Source organism: Schistocerca serialis, chromosome 9, assembly GCF_023864345.2.
Source record: "Schistocerca serialis cubense isolate TAMUIC-IGC-003099 chromosome 9, iqSchSeri2.2, whole genome shotgun sequence".
NCBI lineage: Eukaryota > Metazoa > Arthropoda > Insecta > Orthoptera > Acrididae > Schistocerca > Schistocerca serialis.
Window position 1 is genome coordinate 95,452,838 of NC_064646.1, and position 18,721 is coordinate 95,471,558.

Sequence of the window (18,721 nt, forward strand, 5' to 3'; positions counted from 1 at the left end):
AGATTTTTTTAAACAGCAAAATATAGTTACTCCTGAGAAAATCAAAACAGTTAAAATAGATACATAAACATGTACAGCAAATTATGTATTGGTCATTCATTGCCTGTTAAAGGGTGCGTTTTCCTCCACTTTGAAGTTTCTAATGTTTCAGTGCACTCACAAAAACACAACACTTTTTTTATTCTTATTTGGCATTGTTTCGATTTTATCGAGTTTAACTTTAAAACAGTATAAGTACTTGGCTGCATGTTTAAAGGGGTGGGTGATTTACTCACCCCTAGTTTTCCATAAATATTACAGTGTTTTTCAGGGGTGAATTTTTTTCACTCCTGATAAATATTGAAGATTTTTCATTGCGTCTTAATGGGGACTCAGAGTCCCCCCTTTAAATTTTCATAATTATTTGTGTCATCAACAATCTACATTATTTCTAATTACTTTATCAATGTCTTTATATTCTAAAATTTCTGCAATATCGTTTCCTTTAAACCATGGATTATTCAGTTACAAACAACATTTTGTGCTTTATTCAAGAATTTTTTCATTATAAGTTAACCCTGTCTGGGGGATGGGTTTTAAATCTTCAAATATTTTACAGTCATCTACATCTACATTTTTTGTAATTGCTTGGTTTGTATCTTTATATTCTAATATTTCAGTAACATATTTTGCCTTAAACCATGGATTATTCTCTGTATCAATTATCACGAACACATCTTTATTGTTACAAAAATTACTATTGTTGTTCTGCATAAATTCAGACAAGTTCATTGTATATGGAAAATGTTGGCAAATTGTCTGTGAATGCGCTCAGTCCACCCAATTACTTCTTGTGTTAGGTAAAAAAAATTACGTTCAGTAACGTCAGTGTAATGTCTCTCTCTCTCTATTCATTTAGTCGGTTCCGACTCTTCGTGACCCCATGAACCAAATATCGCCACTTTCTCCTGTCTCTCACTTTCTCCTGTAGACCTTCCAGGTGGGAACACATTACTTCTGTGATGCCATCGATCCATCTCATCCTCTGACGTCCTCTGCTTCTAGTTCCTTCAATCTTCCCCAGCATTAATGTTTTTTTCCAGCGAGGCATGCCTTCGCATTGTGTGTCCAAAGTAGGTCAGCTTTTGTTTTAACATTAGACCATCCAGGGATAAATCTGGTTTTATTTGCTCCAATATTGATCTGTTGGTTCTCTTTGCAGTCCATGGAACTCTAAGACATTTCCTCCAACACCACAATTCGAATGAGTCAATTCTTCGCCGTTCAGCCTTTCTAATGATCCAGGTCTCACATCCATACATCACAACTGGAAAGACCAGAGCCCTCACAATACGGATCTTTGTTGCTAGTGTTATATCTCTGGACCTTATAACCTTGTCAAGGTTTGACATTGCCTGTCTACCGAGCAACAGGCGTGTCCGGATTTCATGGCTGCAGTCGCCATCAGCAGAGATCTGGGAACAGAGATAACTGAATGTGGTCACTACCTCCATGGTTTCTCCTGCTGTATCCCACGAATTGGTGGGTGTAGCTGCCATAATTTTCGTTTTCTTCACATTCAGCATAAGACCGGCCTTTTCACTTTCGTCTTTCACCTTCAGTACGAGTGGTCTCAATTCTTCTTCACTTTCTACCAACAGGACCGTATCATGCGCGTACCTGAGGTTGTTTACATTTATTCCAGCTATTTTAATTCCTGTTTCTCCTTCATCTAGCCTCGCATTCCTCATAACATGTTCTGCATACAGATTGAATAAGTACGGTGACAGTATGCAGCCTTGCCGGACCGCTTTCTGAATCTTTATCCATTTCGTTGTTCCATACATAGTTCTCACCGTGGCTTCTTGGTCAAGGTATAAACTCCGTATCAGATGAATGAGGTGATCTGGTACACCTATGTTTTTCAGTACGTTCCATAATTTCTTGTGATCGACGCAGTCAAAGACTTTGGCGTAGTCAATAAAGCAGAGGTACACATCTTTCTGGAATTCTCTCGCTTTTTCCATTATCCACCGAATGTTAGCAATTTGATCTCTAGTTCCTCTTACTTTCCTAAATCCAGCTTGTTCTTCTGGTGGCTCTCGATCTAGATATTGGCAAAGTCTATTTTGTAAGATTTTCAACATAACTTTGCTAGCATGTGAAATAAGTGCGATTGTTCGGTAATCTGAGCATTGTTTAGAATTTCTCTTCTTTGGAATGGGGATGAATACTGATCTTTTCCAGTCTTCTGGCCACTGTTGCGTGATCCATATTTTTTGACATAATGAGTGCAGCACCTTCACTGCATCCTTTCCAGTGACTTTAAACAATTCTGCTGGTATTTCATCATGTCCACTAGATTTGTTATCAGCCATATTTTCAAGGGCCCACTGGATTTCGCTCTCCAACATATCTGGCTCTAGTTTTAAATTAACATTAACATCAGCAGTAGGAGCCCTGTCATTATGCAGTTCTTTCTTGTATAGGTCTTCTACATATTCTGCCCATCTTTCCCTAACATCCTCTGCTTCGCTCAGATCTTTCCCGTTTTTATCTTTTATCATTCCAAGTTTTGCCTGGAATTTTCCTTTAATTTCTTTAATTTTCTTATAAAGATCTCTTGTCTTCCCCATTCCGTTACTATCTTCAACTTCCTTGCACTGTTCATTAAAGAATATATTGTATCTCTTCTAGCTAATTTCTGAAAATCTTTATTTAATTCAAACATAGCTGATCTATCTCCCTTGATTTTTGCTTTCCTTCGTTCTTCTGCAACTTGCAGTGCCTCAACTGATAGCCATCTAGCCTTCTTACTGTTCCTTTTCTTGGGAATGTGTTTCTCTGCGGCCTCCTTGACAGTATTAGCTACTTCTGTCCACATCTCTTGCGAGCTTTTGTCCTCCAGCTGTAATACATTAAATCTGTTCTGTACCTCTACAGCGCAGTCGGAGGATATAGAGTTAAGGTCGTATCTGCAAGTTGGGATAATTTTTGCTACATTCTGAAGTTTCAGCCGAAATTTTGCAATCAGGAGCTCATGATCTGATCCACAGTCAGCCCCAGGTTTTGTTGTAGCTGACTGAACCGCGTTCTTCCACCTCTGATTACAAAGTATGTAATCAATTTGGTTCCGGTGCTGGCCATCTGGCGAAGTCCAGGTATATAGGCGTCGTTTTGGTAGTTGAAACAGTGTATTAGTAATTATCAATGAATTTTCTTGGCAGAATTCTAGGAGTCTCTGTCCAGCTTCATTTGTTGTACCAAGACCATATTTCCCTGTTATACCTTCTACAGCTTGATTTCCCACTTTTGCATTCCAATCTCCAACTATGAAGACGATATCCTTTTTTGGTGTTGACAGTAGTAATTCTTGTAAATCTCCATAGAACTGGTCAATAATTTCCTTTTCAGCATCGGTTGTTGGTGCATAAACTTGAATTACTCTGATGTCGAGGGGCTGACCTTGGAGTCTGATGGACATCATTCTATCATTTTTATATTTGCATCCCATTACAGCTTTTCTCACTGTATCACTAACTATGAAGGCTAATCCATTACTTCTGTTGCTTTCGTGCCCAGAATAATACACCATATGGCCATCCGAAGCAAATTCTCCCATGCCAGTCCACCTCATTTCACTTATTCCCAATATGTCGATGTTAATTTTCTCCATTTCTCTTTTCACTATGTCTAGTTTTCCTTGATACACGGATCTTACATTCCATGTTCCTATGCAGTGCTTCTCTTTGCACCATCTTACTCTTCGTGAAGCTCCTCTCAACCTGGTTCCCCCCGGAGATCCGATCGAGGAACTTGAAACTCCGGAACATTTTGAGCTGAGCGAAGCCATGGGGTTTTCTTGGGATAGTTCAGTGGTGGTTTCCCGTTGCCTTCCACTGTCCTCCAACTCCTGTCTGCTCACCGACTCAGTTTCCCGCTGGGGTTGGTTACCCAACCCTCCGCTGAGTTGCTCGGCTTAACAGGGGCACCACGTGTAGGTAGGAAGTTGGAGAATTGAGGTGACAGAGGCTATGAGAACTCTCTTGCTGAGTTCTTGTAATCGCGTATCACCCCCATTTTATGCCAGAGTCTCATGAAGTCTGCAGAGACCCCCCCAAATCATTTCCTGGGCCCCAGTGTAATGTAGTGCAAAATTTCGAAGAAGGCAGCAATTGAAATAAGACAACCCGTCTGTTTTACATTCCTGTTTTGGAAGTTCCGTAATTCCAATTGTACCTATCAAGTGGTTTTGCATAATACATTAAATCTCATAAATTTGTTCTTCCATTTGTTTACTAGTAGGTAATATTTTGCATTTACAGATGAAGCTATAATTAAGAAAATTTAGGTTAGCATTTTTATCTTTCAGTATTTTATATAGTAAAGGGTGGCGCAGATGGATCGGGTGGTTTTAAAATACTTGTCAAACTGTCAATTGTAAAGTTATTGGATTGAAATAAAGTGCAAAACGTGTAGTTACAATGGAAGTTTGTTAACAAAAAAATAGTAATGTTAGTTTTTAAAAATTACATCCATCAAGTGCCCTCCTTCTCGAGCGACGCATTCTTGGAGTCGGTCCTTAACGTTCCGCATTGCCCGCTCAAGCACATCACCAGGAATTGATGTGATTTCGGTTTGAATTGCTGCCTTCAACTCCTGAATGGTCCGGGGTTTGTTCATGTAGACCCTTGCTTTTAAATAGCCCCATAAGAAAAAGTCACATACCGTGAGGTCCGGCGAGCGAGGGGGCCAATGGACATCTCCATTACGGGAAATCAAACGGCCAGGGAACAGAGCGCGTACAGCTTGCATTGATATCCTAGCGGTATGTGCAGTTGCCCTGTCTTGTTGGAACCACATATTGCCCATGTCGTAATTGTTCTCTTCAAGTTGTGGGAGAAGAAAATCTTCAATCATGTTCACATAACGCTGCGAATTAACAGTAACCGCCTGCTCCCTTTCATTTTCAAAAAAGTAAGGACCAATTATCCCTACCTTAGAAACCCCACACCAAACCGTCACTTTGTCACTATGGAGAGGCCGTTGGTGTAGATCTCTTGGGTTAGTGTCGGCCCAGTAACGGCAATTTTGCTTGTTTACGTATCCGTTAATGTGAAAGTGAGCCTCGTCAGACATCATGATAATCAGGTTTACATCTTCCAATAACTCCAACATCTGTTGGCTAAACTGAAGCCTTTGAAGATGGTCTGTTGGGAGAATCTTCTGTACCAACAGGATTTTATAGGGGTGGAATTTCAGTTCTTCGTTAAGAATCCTTTGAAGGCTCCGACGTGACATTCCAAGAGCTTGAGCACGACGTCTCGTTGATCGACGTGGGCTCGCAGTGACATCGCGTCTCACACGCTCCACGTTCTCAGGCGTTGTTATTGTTGGCGGTCTAGGCGTCCATTTTGGAGCACATGAACCAGTAGTGCGGAAATTATGCACCCAACTCAATATCGTATCTCGCTTAGGAACACTACCGCGAGGTGGGATGTTGAAACGCCGGCGAAAGGCACGCGTCACAGCAACAATTGACTCGTTATTGCGTATGAACTCTTCCACTGCGAAAACACGATGCTCAACGGACCACGTAGCCATCGCGACTGACTGACTGCCAGCCTGCAACTGAAACTTCCCGTCCCCCCCCACCACAGGACGAAGTCGCCGAACACCTGGCTCCCCCCCTCCAGATGTACAGTCCACTTCAAAACCACCCGATCCATCTGCGCCACCCTGTATGATGTATATCTTATGTAAAATTCTTTTTTAATTGTATACTCCAGTTTCAGCATAAAATAAGCAAGGTTTTGTGGATAGTTACTCATAAAAATGTTAAAATTTTAATCGTTAATTTAATAAATTAGCACTGCAGTTTTGTTGACTTGACTGTTAAAAAAAAACTTATAAATCGGAGGAGCACAAGGATCAAGAATGGACAGTCGGAGACAGTTTTGAGACAAAACCACTGTGTCGCAGGTCTGTGCAATAATCCAAAAGAGGAAAAGGAAATTGCTAATATCTGTAAACAAAATCAAGATGAAGAATGGAAATCTGTAAAGAGTTACATGGGTGAAAAGGGGCATGAAAAAGTGAAACTATATTATCATGTTTTTAAACCAACTTGGGCAGTTGGAAAGTATGTTGGCCCAGACAACACACAGATACATTAATTAAAAAATACACAACAGTTATGGACACTGTGGCGTAAGGAAATGTGTACAAAAACTGAAGGAAAATGTATATTTCAACGATATCTCTAGGAGACCCAGGAATTGTCTGTTAATCTGTGACTGATGTCAGAAAGTTAAAGTCTCCAATCAAAAGCATCAGGGTGTTACACAAAATATGCATAATACATTAAATCGCATAAAATTTGTTCTTCCATTTGTTTACTAGTAGGTCATGCTTGTTCAATATATGTTCACAATATTTTTCATTTGCAAATGAAGCCACAATTAAGACAATTCAGGTTAGCATTGTTATCTTTCAGTATTTTATATAATATGGTGTATATCCTATGTAAAAGTCTTTTTTATTGTATACGCCAGTTTCAACGTAAAATAAGCAAGGTTTTGTGAATAGTTACTCACAAAAGCGTTACACTTTTAATTGTTAATTTAATAAATTTGACCTGTAGTTTTGTTGACTTGCTTGTTAAAAAAACGTATAAATAGGAGGAGCACAAGGCTCAAGAACGGACAGTTGGAGAGTTGTAGACAGTTTTGCAGGCAACCACTGTGTCGCACGTCTGTGCAGTAATCTAATTGTTGTAATACAGTATTGTGACTATGTAGTCTGTTATGTGGAATGAGCTCCCACTAAGAAGAAATGGTGCATGTCATAAATAAATCACTATAAAACGACTTGGTACCTGGATTATTTCATGGAGTTCACGTAACTTGTCCAGTTAGCAGATGAAATGGACCGAGGAAACGACTACTTCAGCAGCAGCAGCAGCAGGAGGCAGATTACTCCGAGTTACACCGAACTAAGATACATATAAGAAATTAACTGAACTATATATGTGTCACTGCAGAACTAATTACTAGGTGTAATGTTTTGGAAACTGTTCTAGCTGTAAACACTTGCATTTGTCTCAAAGTAAGTCTTTGAGTGGTGGAGGACAATGTGATCAGTAAGAACCGCCCCCCCCCCCCCCCCCCCATGATCCCATGATCACACGTTTCTTGAGATCTATAGAACACAAGAATAACGACAAATTTTTGAGGTTTTTTTGTTTAAATCAAATAATCTCTTTTCTATGCTGAAAACTGTCGCCCCACAAAATTTCACTGTCTCCCGGCGTAACAGTTTGGTCACACAATTTACTTTCGATTACTCAAAGACTGGACTGAATTTACTTTAAGTAAATGAAAAGTTGATTTTACTTTAAAATAACAACAATAAAATACCTACCAAGCCAGCAGAAGTCACTCGCTAAGCTAAATACAGAATAAATGAAGGAGCGCGCTCTATTTGCGTTCTATCTTTAGTTATTACTTTTGCCAGTGAAATTTTACTTTACTTTGAGTAGCGTCTCTCATGTAATACAAGAATGAACAATTACTGAGGCAGGAAATCTATAGTGAAACTCGTCATTAGCAAACATACAAAACTGGCAGTAAATGTTTAATCAATTTTCATATTTCACGACACTACGTGATTGCATGGAAAGGAAAACGGTCCTGCTTGGTAATAATGTCTGGGAACAATGACAACCCAGTTGCCCTACAAGTTTTAACTATTGCAGGTTATTTCAGTTTAACCATACTTTGTGAAAGAAATGCTGCTGGGCAATGCCAACGTGAGTTTAAAATTTTTCTCTTAACAGTCTTACGATGTTGTAGCTGCGCGGACGGGGAAGAATGTAACCGACGACAATACTGAGAAGCCGTTTTTGCTGCTGCTGCTGTTCGATGAGAACCCTGAGTCGTCTCCAGAGCCACGGATAATTATGGGACAGGCGATAGTTGGAAGTGCAGCTTCCTCCGCCTGTCCACTCCTACCGTGAGCTCAATACTCGCGGTTAACGAATCGGGCACGTGTACATTGGAGCGAGCATGGCTGCACAGCGCGTGTACGGGAGCACCCAACAAACACTTCCGCACTCTTTCATGACTCAAGCTGCTCTGCTTCCCCTCTGCACGCAACGCGACAGAGACTCTCCATACGCAAAGATGAACAACGGCACAGCTACTGCCACTTCTTCATTGCTGTCGTTAGTTAAAATACAGCTTCCTTGGCTATTAGCCGCGCGGGATTAGCCGAGCGGTCCAAGGCGCTGCAGTCATGGACTGTGCGGCTGGTCCCGGCGGAGGTTCGAGTCATCCCTCGGACGTGGGTGTGTGTGTTTGTCCTTAGGATAATTTAGGTTAAGTAGTGTGTGTGCTTAGGGACTGTCCCATAAGATTGCAAACACATTTGAACATTTTTTTGGCTATTGCCCAGAAATTTTCAATATTTACACTGTAATTACAATCAATTCTGTACAGTACTGCGTGAAGAGTTTGACAGAGTACTGAAAGACCTGAGTCGAAACAAGGCCCCGGGAGTAGACAACATTCCATTAGAACTATTGATGGCCTTGGGAGAGCCAGTCCTGACAAAACTCTACCATCTGGTGAGCAAGATGTATGAGACAGGCGAAATACCCTCAGACTTCAAGAAGAATGTAATAATTCCAATCCCAAAGAAAGCAGGTGTTGACAGATGTGAAAATTACCGAACTATCAGTTTAATAAGTCACAGCTGCAAAATACTAACGCGAATTCTCTACAGACGAATGGAAAAACTGGTAGAAGCCGACCTCGGGGAAATGTTGGAACACGTGAGGCAATACTAATCTTACGACTTATTTTTTTTTGATTTTCGGTAATTTAATTGATTTATTCTAGCTAAAATATTATTTTTGCCATGAGTGAGAAGTGCCTGACGTGCCGTAGAATTGTTAGTTCCGGGGTTTGGTGTGATGGATGCAGTAGTTTTTTCACTGGGGGGACTGCAGTGGCGTGGGTGTTGGGAAAGTGGATCAGGCTCATCAGTGGTTATGTAGGATTTGCAGCAGAGATAGGAAGATAGTGGAACAGGAGGGGAAATTGCTGCCCTTCAGGCTGAGCTAGATCAGGCTAGGGAAGATCTGGACAGGTTAAGGAGGGAGAAGGGCAAAGAGTGGTGGGAAGTGGCAACAGGTAGCAGAAGGAACAGGCCTAGAACTAAGTCTGACAGTTTTGTGGTGAATGTCAAAAATAAGTTTGACCTGTTGCTTCAGTTAGAAACTGATGAGCCTCAAGCAGAGGTAGGTGTAGACAGAACACAACAAACTTTCAATAGGAAATTGAAAAAGAATGTAGGAAAGTCATCGAAAAGGAAGAAAGTTTTGTTGTTAGGCAGTTCTCATGCCAGAGGTGTAGGCCAACTTCTGCAGGAGGAATTAGGACCAGAATACCAGGTCACAAATTTTTTCAAACCAAGTGCTAGTCTGGATCAGGTGACAGAGGATTTAGGCTCACTCTGTAAAGGATTTACCAGGGAAGACACCATGGTTATTGTGGGAGGGCCAGGGAACAGCATCGACAGAGATCCTGGGTACAGTATAGAGTGTGACCTGGTAAAGATTGCGTCGGCATCGAGACACACCAATGTTGAATTTGTATCTGTCCTGAGACGCCATGACCGGCCTCATTTGAACTCTTCTGTTGGGAGAGTTAATTTGGAGTTCGAACGGCTGCTTGTGTCAGGTGCGGGGGCTCATATTGGTGTGGTTCCTGTTGATTATCTCAGTAGGTGGGACTATACCAGGCACGGCCTACATCTCAACAGGAAGGGGAAGGGGAAACTGGCTGGGGTAATAGCAGGAAATTTAAGGGGGGAGGCACTGCCATGAATGGTAAAATACCAGTGGTTACAGGTGTTGGAGCAGCACCTTTTTTAGGATAGGTAAGACAGAAAGATGTCAAGTTCTACGAGAGGTCAGGATTGAAACAAATCTTCAGTTTAGGAAAGCAATTCAACAGCACAATTCTAGCACATTGGATCACCAATCACAGCTATCAATTATAAATTTTCACCAATCACCAGAAATTTTATCTCCACCAAGTTGTATCTCAGTCGTAGGTAATTGCATTGATGAACTAAAGTCACCCAACCCAATTGACATAATCTGCCTCTCTGAACACCATGTGAGCACTGGTATAGGAACTAGGCCTAAGCACAATGAGAAACTCAGACAGGAGAGTACTGCAAATGTTAGAATAAGGAAAGGTTCTCATAAAAGTATAATTAAAAATAATGTAAGTATATTTCATCAAAATATCGGGAGTTTAAAGAATAAAGTAGATGAGCTTCTGGTTTGTTTGGCAGATTTAGAAGCTGAGAATGAAATAGATATACTATGCCTGTCTGAGCATCACATTGTTACTGATATGGATAAGGTAAATGTAAGTGGTTATAAGCTCTCTGCACATGTAATGAGAGAAATTGTGGAGAAAGGAGGAGTTGCCATATATGTCAAATGTTATCATTGTGCAAAAAGTATAGAAACAAAAAGGTTTTGTGTAGAGAAACATATAGAAGCATGTGCCTGTGAGCTTAAATTAAATAAAGGCACATTTATAATTGTAACTGTATATAGGTCCCCATCAGGAAATTTTCATCTATTTCTGAAAAATTTGGACTCCTTGTTGTGCTATCTGTCAGACAGGGGGAAGCAAATTATTATTTGTGGGGACTTCAATGTAGATTCTCTGAAAGAGGGTAATGGGAAAAATGACCTTGAAGTATTATTCGGTTCTTTCAATTTGACACCTGTTATTGATTTTCCTACTCGGGTGGTAAAGGATAGCAGCTCACTGATAGATAACTTCTTTATAGACCAAGATAAGTTTAACCAGATAAATGCTCAGCCTGTTGAGAATGGTCTTTCTGATCATGGTGCACAGCTAGTTACAATATATGAGATAGCTCCATTCAGCAATACTAAACAGTCCTCCAAAGTAGTACGTTCAGTCAACAATTTAACAATTGCAAATTTCAGGGAAAGCCTACAGCAGTTAGACTGGGATGAGGTGTACCGTGAACCTGATGCCAATTTAAAATATAATTTATTTCATGACATTTTTGTAAATGCATTTGAAAACTGCTTCCCCAAGAAAATAGTTAAATATACTCGTAAGAAACCTTGTAACAAACCAAGGCTTACTAAGGGTATAAAAATATCTTGTAACTGGAAAAGGGAAATGTATCTGACAGCAAGAAAGAGTAATGACCCAGAAACTATCAAAAATTATAAAAACTACTGTGTTATATTAAGAAAAGTTATTAAAAAATCCAGAAGTATGTGTATCATGTCTGAAATCAGCAACTCTGATAATAAAATTAAAACAATTTGGAATATTATTAAAAGAGAAACAGGTCAACCAAGAGCAGAGGAAGACAGTATTACCATCAAATTGAATGAAAACTTTACGAACAAAAAGTCAGAAATTGAAAATATTTTTAATAATCATTTTCTAAATGTTGTGGATATAGTAGGATCCAGGTGTTCATTAGAAGATGCTAGGCTGTTAATGGAAGAGGCCATACCTATGCAATTTGATACAATTGAAATCTCACCCACTTCTCCCTCTGAAATTAGGAAAATAATAAACTTGCTTAAAAGCAAAACTCGCATGGAATTGATGGCATTTCCAGCAAAATACTAAAAGCTTGTTCTCAACAGATAAGTAAGATTCTCAGCCACCTGTGTAATAGCTCTCTGGAACAGGGCATTTTCCCTGATAGACTGAAATATGCTATTGTTATACCTTTGCATAAAAAGGGGGATAGATCTGATGTCAACAATTACCGTCCAATCGCCCTTCTAACAGCTTTATCCAAAATTTTTGAGAAAGTAATGTATTCAAGAGTAGCTTCACATATCTGTAAAAATGAAGTACTAACAAAATGTCAGTTTGGTTTCCAGAACGGTTTTTCAACAGAAAATGCCATATATGCTTTCACCAGTCAAATTTTGAATGATCTGAATAACCGAACACCACCCATTGGGATTTTTTGTGATCTCTCAAAGGCTTTTGATTGTGTAAATCATGAAATTCTGCTAGACAAGCTCAAGTATTGTGGCATGAGTGCGACAGTGCACAAATGGTTTAATTCATACCTAACTGGAAGAGTGCAGAAAGTTCAAATAAGTAGTTCTCGTAACATGCAATGATCAGCACATTCCTCAAACTGGGGAACTATCAAGAATGGGGTTCCACAAGGGTCAGTCTTGGGTCCTTTGTTGTTCTTATTATATATTAATGATTTGCCATTCTATATTCATGAAGAGGCAAAGTTAGTTCTCTCCGCTGATGATACAAGTATAGTAATCACACCTGAGAAACAAGAATTAACTGATGAAATTGTCAATACTGTCTTTCAGAAAATTACTAAGTGGTTCCTTGTAAACGGACTCTCACTGAATTTTGATAAGACACAGCACATACAGTTCCGTACAGTGAATGGTATGACGCCATTAATAAATATAGACCTTAATCAGAAGCATATAGCTAAGGTAGAATATTCCAAATTTTTAGGTATGTCCATTGATGAGAGATTAAATTGGAAGAGACACATTGATGATCTGCTGAAACGTTTGAGTTCAGCTACTTATGCAATAAGGGTCATTGCAAATTTTGGTGATAAACATCTTAGTAAATTAGCTTACTACGCCTATTTTCACTCATTGCTTTCATATGGCATCATATTTTGGGGTAATTCATCACTGAGGAATAAAGTATTTATTGCACAAAAGCGTGTAATCAGAATAATAGCTGGAGTCCACCCAAGATCATCCTGCAGACATTTATTTAAGGATCTAGGGATAGTCACAGTAGCTTCTCAGTATATATACTCCCTTATGAAATTTGTTATTAACAACCAAACCCAATTCAAAAGTAATAGCAGTGTGCATAACTACAATACTAGGAGAAAGGACGATCTTCACTATTCAAGATTAAATCTAACTTTGGCACAGAAAGGGGTGAATTATACTGGCACTAAAGTCTTTGATCACAGAACAAATAGTATCAAAAGTCTGACAGATAACCAACAAGTATTTAAGAAGAAATTAAAAGAATTTCTGAATGACAACTCCTTCTACTCCATAGAGGAATTTTTAGATATAAATTAAGAAAAAAAAAGAAAAAAAACAAAAATATTAAAAAAAATAAAAAAATTAAAATAAAAAATAAAGAAAAACAAAAAACACAAAAAATAAAGTTGTTATATTAACTTAAGTATGTTGTTAAATTAACCTAATTATGTCATGTATTGGAAAATTCGACTCGTTCCACATCATTACGAAATATCGTATTCATGATCTATGGAACTAGTATTAATCTAATCTAATCTTAGAAGAAAGATTAAGAAAAGGCAAACCTACGTTTCTAGAATTTGTAGAGTTAGAGAAAGCTTTCGACAATGTTAACTGGAATACTCTCTTTCAAATTCTGAAGGTGGCAGGTATAAAATACAGGGAGCGAAAGGCTATTTACAATTTGTACAGAAATCAGATGGCAGTTATAAGAGTCGAGGGGCATGAAAGGGAAGCAGTGGTTTGGAAAGGAGTGAGACAGGGTTGTAGCCTCTCCCCGATGATATTCAATCTGTATATTGAGCAAGCAGTAAAGGAAACAAAAGAAAAATTCGGAGTAGGTATTAAAATTCATGGAGAAGATGTAAAAACTTTGAGGTTCGCCGATGACATTGTAATTCTGTCAGAGACAGCAAAGGACTTCGAAGAGCAGTTGAACGGAATGGACAGTGTCTTGAAAGGAGGATATAAGATGAACATCAACAAAAGCAAAACGAGGATAATGGAATGTAGTCAAATTAAATCGGGTGATGCTGAGGGAATTAGATTAGGAAATGAGACACTTAAAGTAGTAAAGGAGTTTTGCTATTTAGGGAGTAAAATAACTGATGATGGTCGAAGTAGAGAGGATATAAACTGTAGACTGGCAATGGCAAGGAAATCGTTTCTGAAGAAGAGAAATTTGTTAACATCGAGTATAGATTTAAGTGTCAGGAAGACGTTTCTGAAAGTATTTGTATGGAGTGTAGCCATGTATGGAAGTGAAACATGGACGATAAATAGTTTGGACAAGAGACAATAGAAGCTTTCGAAATGTGGTGCTACAGAAGAATGCTGAAGATAAGGTGGGTAGATCACGTAACTAATGAGGAGGTATTGAATAGGATTGGGGAGAAGAGAAGTTTGTGGCACAACTTGACTAGAAGAAGGGATCGGTTGGTAGGACATGTTTTGAGGCATCAAGGGATCACAAATTTAGCATTGGAGGGCAGCATGGAGGATAAAAATCGTAGAGTGAGACCAAGAGATGAATACACTAAGCAGATTCAGAAGGATGTAGGTTGCAGTAGGTACTGGGAGATGAAGAAGCTTGCACAGGATAGAGTAGCATGGAGAACTGCATCAAACCAGTCTCAGGACTGAAGACCACAACAACAACAACAACGATTACACATTAAATACACTTTCTGTATTACAGCTTATAGCTTCAGAATCAAAAGTACAGTGCAAGTTATCAACGGATATCAAACGGCGAAAATTTTGAATAGTGCAGAAGGTATTTTATCTGCATTTTCTGTGTTACACCGTCAATCAGATTTATGTTTTCCGTGATTCTGCTAAATCACTCCAGGTAAATGCCGGTATGCTCCCGTCGCAAGGGCACGGCTAATTCACATAGCTATCTTTTCTTAATCCGGCTCGTACACCGTGTCTAATGACAAAGCAGTCGACAGAACATTATATCTTAACCTTTCATCTTTCCTTCCGATACTCGCTAAGCTCCTATTTTGTTCACAAAACGACACTGCTGAACTGCACTGGCGATCACAATGGTCCTACGTGATAACCTTCGACCTTCGTTTTGTTGTCTAAGACGGCACTACAGTCACGTCAAGTCATCCGCAAGTTCTGCTTTCGAGCGCTCGTCTGCCTTTACCATCCTAGCGTTCACACTGCGCCTGTTTTTAGACAGGAATGGCAGGTGTTTCACCGTGTATAGGATAAGGAGCGAGCGCATCTCGTGGAAGGATGTCGTGATGCGATCTGAATGGCAGGTGTTCAGTGCTGACGTTCACTCCGCTAACAATACGAGGAAAGTGTGTTACCCGTAGCGAGTTGCAACAGCTCTGTTTACTTCACGCCCGTGGGTAACCACCTGTGCATCTGTGCACTGGTCTTCGCTGTCTCCCCGTGTCCAAAACGTGGCGTACTACGCCGCAGGCTCGCGTATATAAGACGGAGGCGAGGGACCGGAGAAGTGTCACTTGCCAGCGCGACATGGCGAAACTACTGGCCGTCTATCTGCTGCTGCTGGTTGCTGCCCTGCTCTGCGAACAGGCCCTCGGTGAGTGATGTGCGCACCACTCTCGTTCTAGCAGAGCTTTTCCTGTATTGTTTGCAATATGGTTTCCCCTGACACATTGTGGAATTTACAACATGCTGAAAATTTCTTTTGACGCGTTTATTCAATGGGTCTTTAGCGTTAGTCATTCAGCCAGAGAAGTGGAGTAACCCTGGAATGTTATTCAGTAATATATATATATATATATATATATATATATATATATATATACACAGGGTGAGTCACCTAACGTTACCGCTGGATATATTTCATAAACCACATCAAACACTGACGAACCGATACCACAGACCGAACGTGAGGAGAGGGGCTAGCGTAATTGGTTAATACAAACCATACAAAAATGCACGGAAGTATGTTTTTTAACACAAACCTACGTTTTTTTAAATGGAACCACGTTAATTTTGTTAGCAGATATGAACATATAAACAAATACGTAATCAGTGCCGTTTGTTGCATCGTAAAATGTTAATTACATCCGGAGATATTGTAGCCTAAAGTTGACGCTTGAGTACTGTTCCTCCGCTGTTCGATCGTGTGTATCGGAGAGCACCGAATTACGTAGGGATCCAAAGGGAACGGTTATGGACCTTAGGTACAGAAGAGATTGGAACAGCACATTACGTCCACATGCTAACACCTTTTTATTGGTCTTTTTCACTGACGCACATGTACATTACCATGAGGGGTGAGGTACACGTACACGCGTGGTTTCCGTGGTTTTCAATTACGGAGTGGAATAGAGTGTGTCCCGACATGTCAGGCCAGTCGATGTTCAATGTGGTGGCCATCATTTGCTGCACACAATTGCAAACTCTGGCGTAATGAATGTCGTACACGCCGCAGTACATCCGGTGTAATGTCGCCGCAGGCTGCCACAATACGTTGTTTCATATCCTCTGGGGTTGTAGGCACATCACGGTACACAGTCTCCTTTAACGTACCCCACAGAAAGAAGTCCAGAGGTGTAAGATCAGGAGAACGGGCTGGCCAATTTATGCGTCCTCCACGTCCTATGAAACGCCCGTCGAACATCCTGTCAAGGGTCAGCCTAGTGTTAATTGCGGAATGTGCAGGTGCACCATCATGCTGATACCACATACGTCGACGCGTTTCCAGTGGGACATTTTCGAGCAACGTTGGCAGATCATTCTGTAGAAACGCGATGTATGTTGCAGTGCTCTCCAATACACACGATCGAACAACGGAGGAGTGGTACTCAAGCGTCAACTTTAGGTTACAATATCTACGGATGTAATTAACATTTTACAATGCAACAAACGGCACTGATTACGTATTTGTTTATATGTTCAGATGTGCTAACGAAACTAACGGGGTTCCATTTAAAAAAACGTAGGTTTGTGTTAAAAAACATACTTCCGTGCATTTTTTTATGGTTTGTATTAACCAACTACACTAGCCCCTCTCCTCACGTTCGGTCTGTTGAATCGATTCGTCAGTATTTGATATATATATATATATATATATATATATATATATATATATATATATATATATGTATATATATATATATAACTCCTAGCTACTTTATCTCCATAGTGTCCGCCCCTGGTAGCTGAGTGGTCAGTGCGACAGAATGTCAGTCCGAAGGATCACGGTTCGATTCCCGGCTGGGTCGGAGATTTTCCCCGTTCAGGGACTGGGTGTTGTATAGTCCTAATCATCATCATTTCATCCCCTTCGACGCGCAATTCGCCGAAGTGGCGTCAAATCGACAAACTTGCACCCGGCGAACGGTCTACCCGGCAGGAGGACCTGGTCACACGACATTTACATTTATCTCCATTGTCGTCGATCCGACTTAGACGTTTGTCGTAGCGTTGTACCAACTTTCCAATACCCTCGTTATAAAAGGCAGCTGCCCGTGCTTTCCTCCAATTCTCTACGCTGGCCTACAGCTCGTTGTCTGTGCCAAAATTTTGTCTTCAAAGCCAGCGCTTCAAATGAGCAGATATGAAACTCAGAGGGAGACAATTACGGGCTGTATTGTGGGGATTCAAACATTTCCAACTGAAAACGATGCAGGAGCATCTTCATTGCCCCTGCAGAATACGGCTGAGACTTGTAGTGAAGAAGAAAACTCACGACAGTTACGTAATGTTGGTAGCTTAGCTTCAGGCGAAATTCCTCATCAGGCCCTCGTACTTGGCGGGAGACGCTGTTGTTCCATGTATCTTTATGTGCGCCCTGTGTGTTCAGAATTAAAAAGAACGACGTAACGCGATCGACGGGCATACTAGAGACATTGCCCAACACACCTGTGGAAAACTTCATCGGATTTTCACTGTGGTTTCAATTTCGCGACCGATCGTCCCTTATTTTCCAAATATTCGGAATATGTTTTGCACAGGTAACCGTCATATATATATATATATATATATATATATATATATATATATATATACGACGGTCATTCGGAGGGAATGGTGAGAAATTTTGCCTTCACTACAATTCTCAGCCGCATTCTGCTACAGCCCATGTATATATATATATATATATATATATATATATATAGGGTGAGTAACCTAACGTTACCGCTGGATATATTTCGTAAACCACATCAAATACTGACGAACCGATTCCACAGACCGAACGTGAGGAGAGGGGCTAGTGTAATAGTTTAATACAAACCATACAAAAATGCACGGAAGTATGTTTCTTAACACAAACCTACGTTTTTTTTTTAATGGAACCACGTTAGTTTTGTTAGCACATTTGAACATATAAACAAATACGTAATCAGTGCCGTTTGTTGCATTGTAAAATGTTAATTACATCCGGAGATTTGTAACCTAAAGTTGATGCTTGAAACCTCCGACGTTCAGTTGCGTGTTGTAACAAACACGGGCCACGGTCGGCGAGCAGCATCTGCAGGGACATGTTTACGATGACGACCGTGTTTACGAGTGTGGCTGTAGTGCACTGTTGTCGTTTGGTCTAGCTGTCGCAGTGTCCGCATGTAGCGCTTGCTGCTATTGTTATTCTGCATTCGTCTCCGCACGCACACCAACTGTAGTACACCGTGTTACCAGACGTCTGTGATAGTGTAGCGTTGTAGGAACTGTGACCATGCTGTATTCGAACTCTGAAAAGACGGAGATGATACTCATCTATGGCGAGTGTCGACGAAATGCAGCTGAAGCCTGCAGGGTGTATGCAGAACGGTACCCGGACAGAGAGCATCCAACGTGCCGCACATTGCAAAACATCTACCGCCAACTGTATGTAACAAGTATGGTCGTAGCACGCAAACGGGTCCGTAACAGGCCCGTCACAGGAGAAGC

At 40.4% G+C, this 18,721-nt stretch overlaps 1 protein-coding gene across 1 annotated transcript in view; it reads left to right on the top strand.

Annotated features, from left to right (window-relative positions):
* The window catches only part of LOC126419393 (uncharacterized), a 42,518-nt gene that overhangs the window by 1,389 nt on the left and 22,408 nt on the right, over nucleotides 1-18,721 (top strand). The window contains exon 2 of the mRNA XM_050086582.1: nucleotides 15,169-15,401. Within this exon, the coding sequence (XP_049942539.1) occupies nucleotides 15,169-15,401 (233 nt within the window). The remainder of the gene's footprint in view (nucleotides 1-15,168; nucleotides 15,402-18,721) is intronic.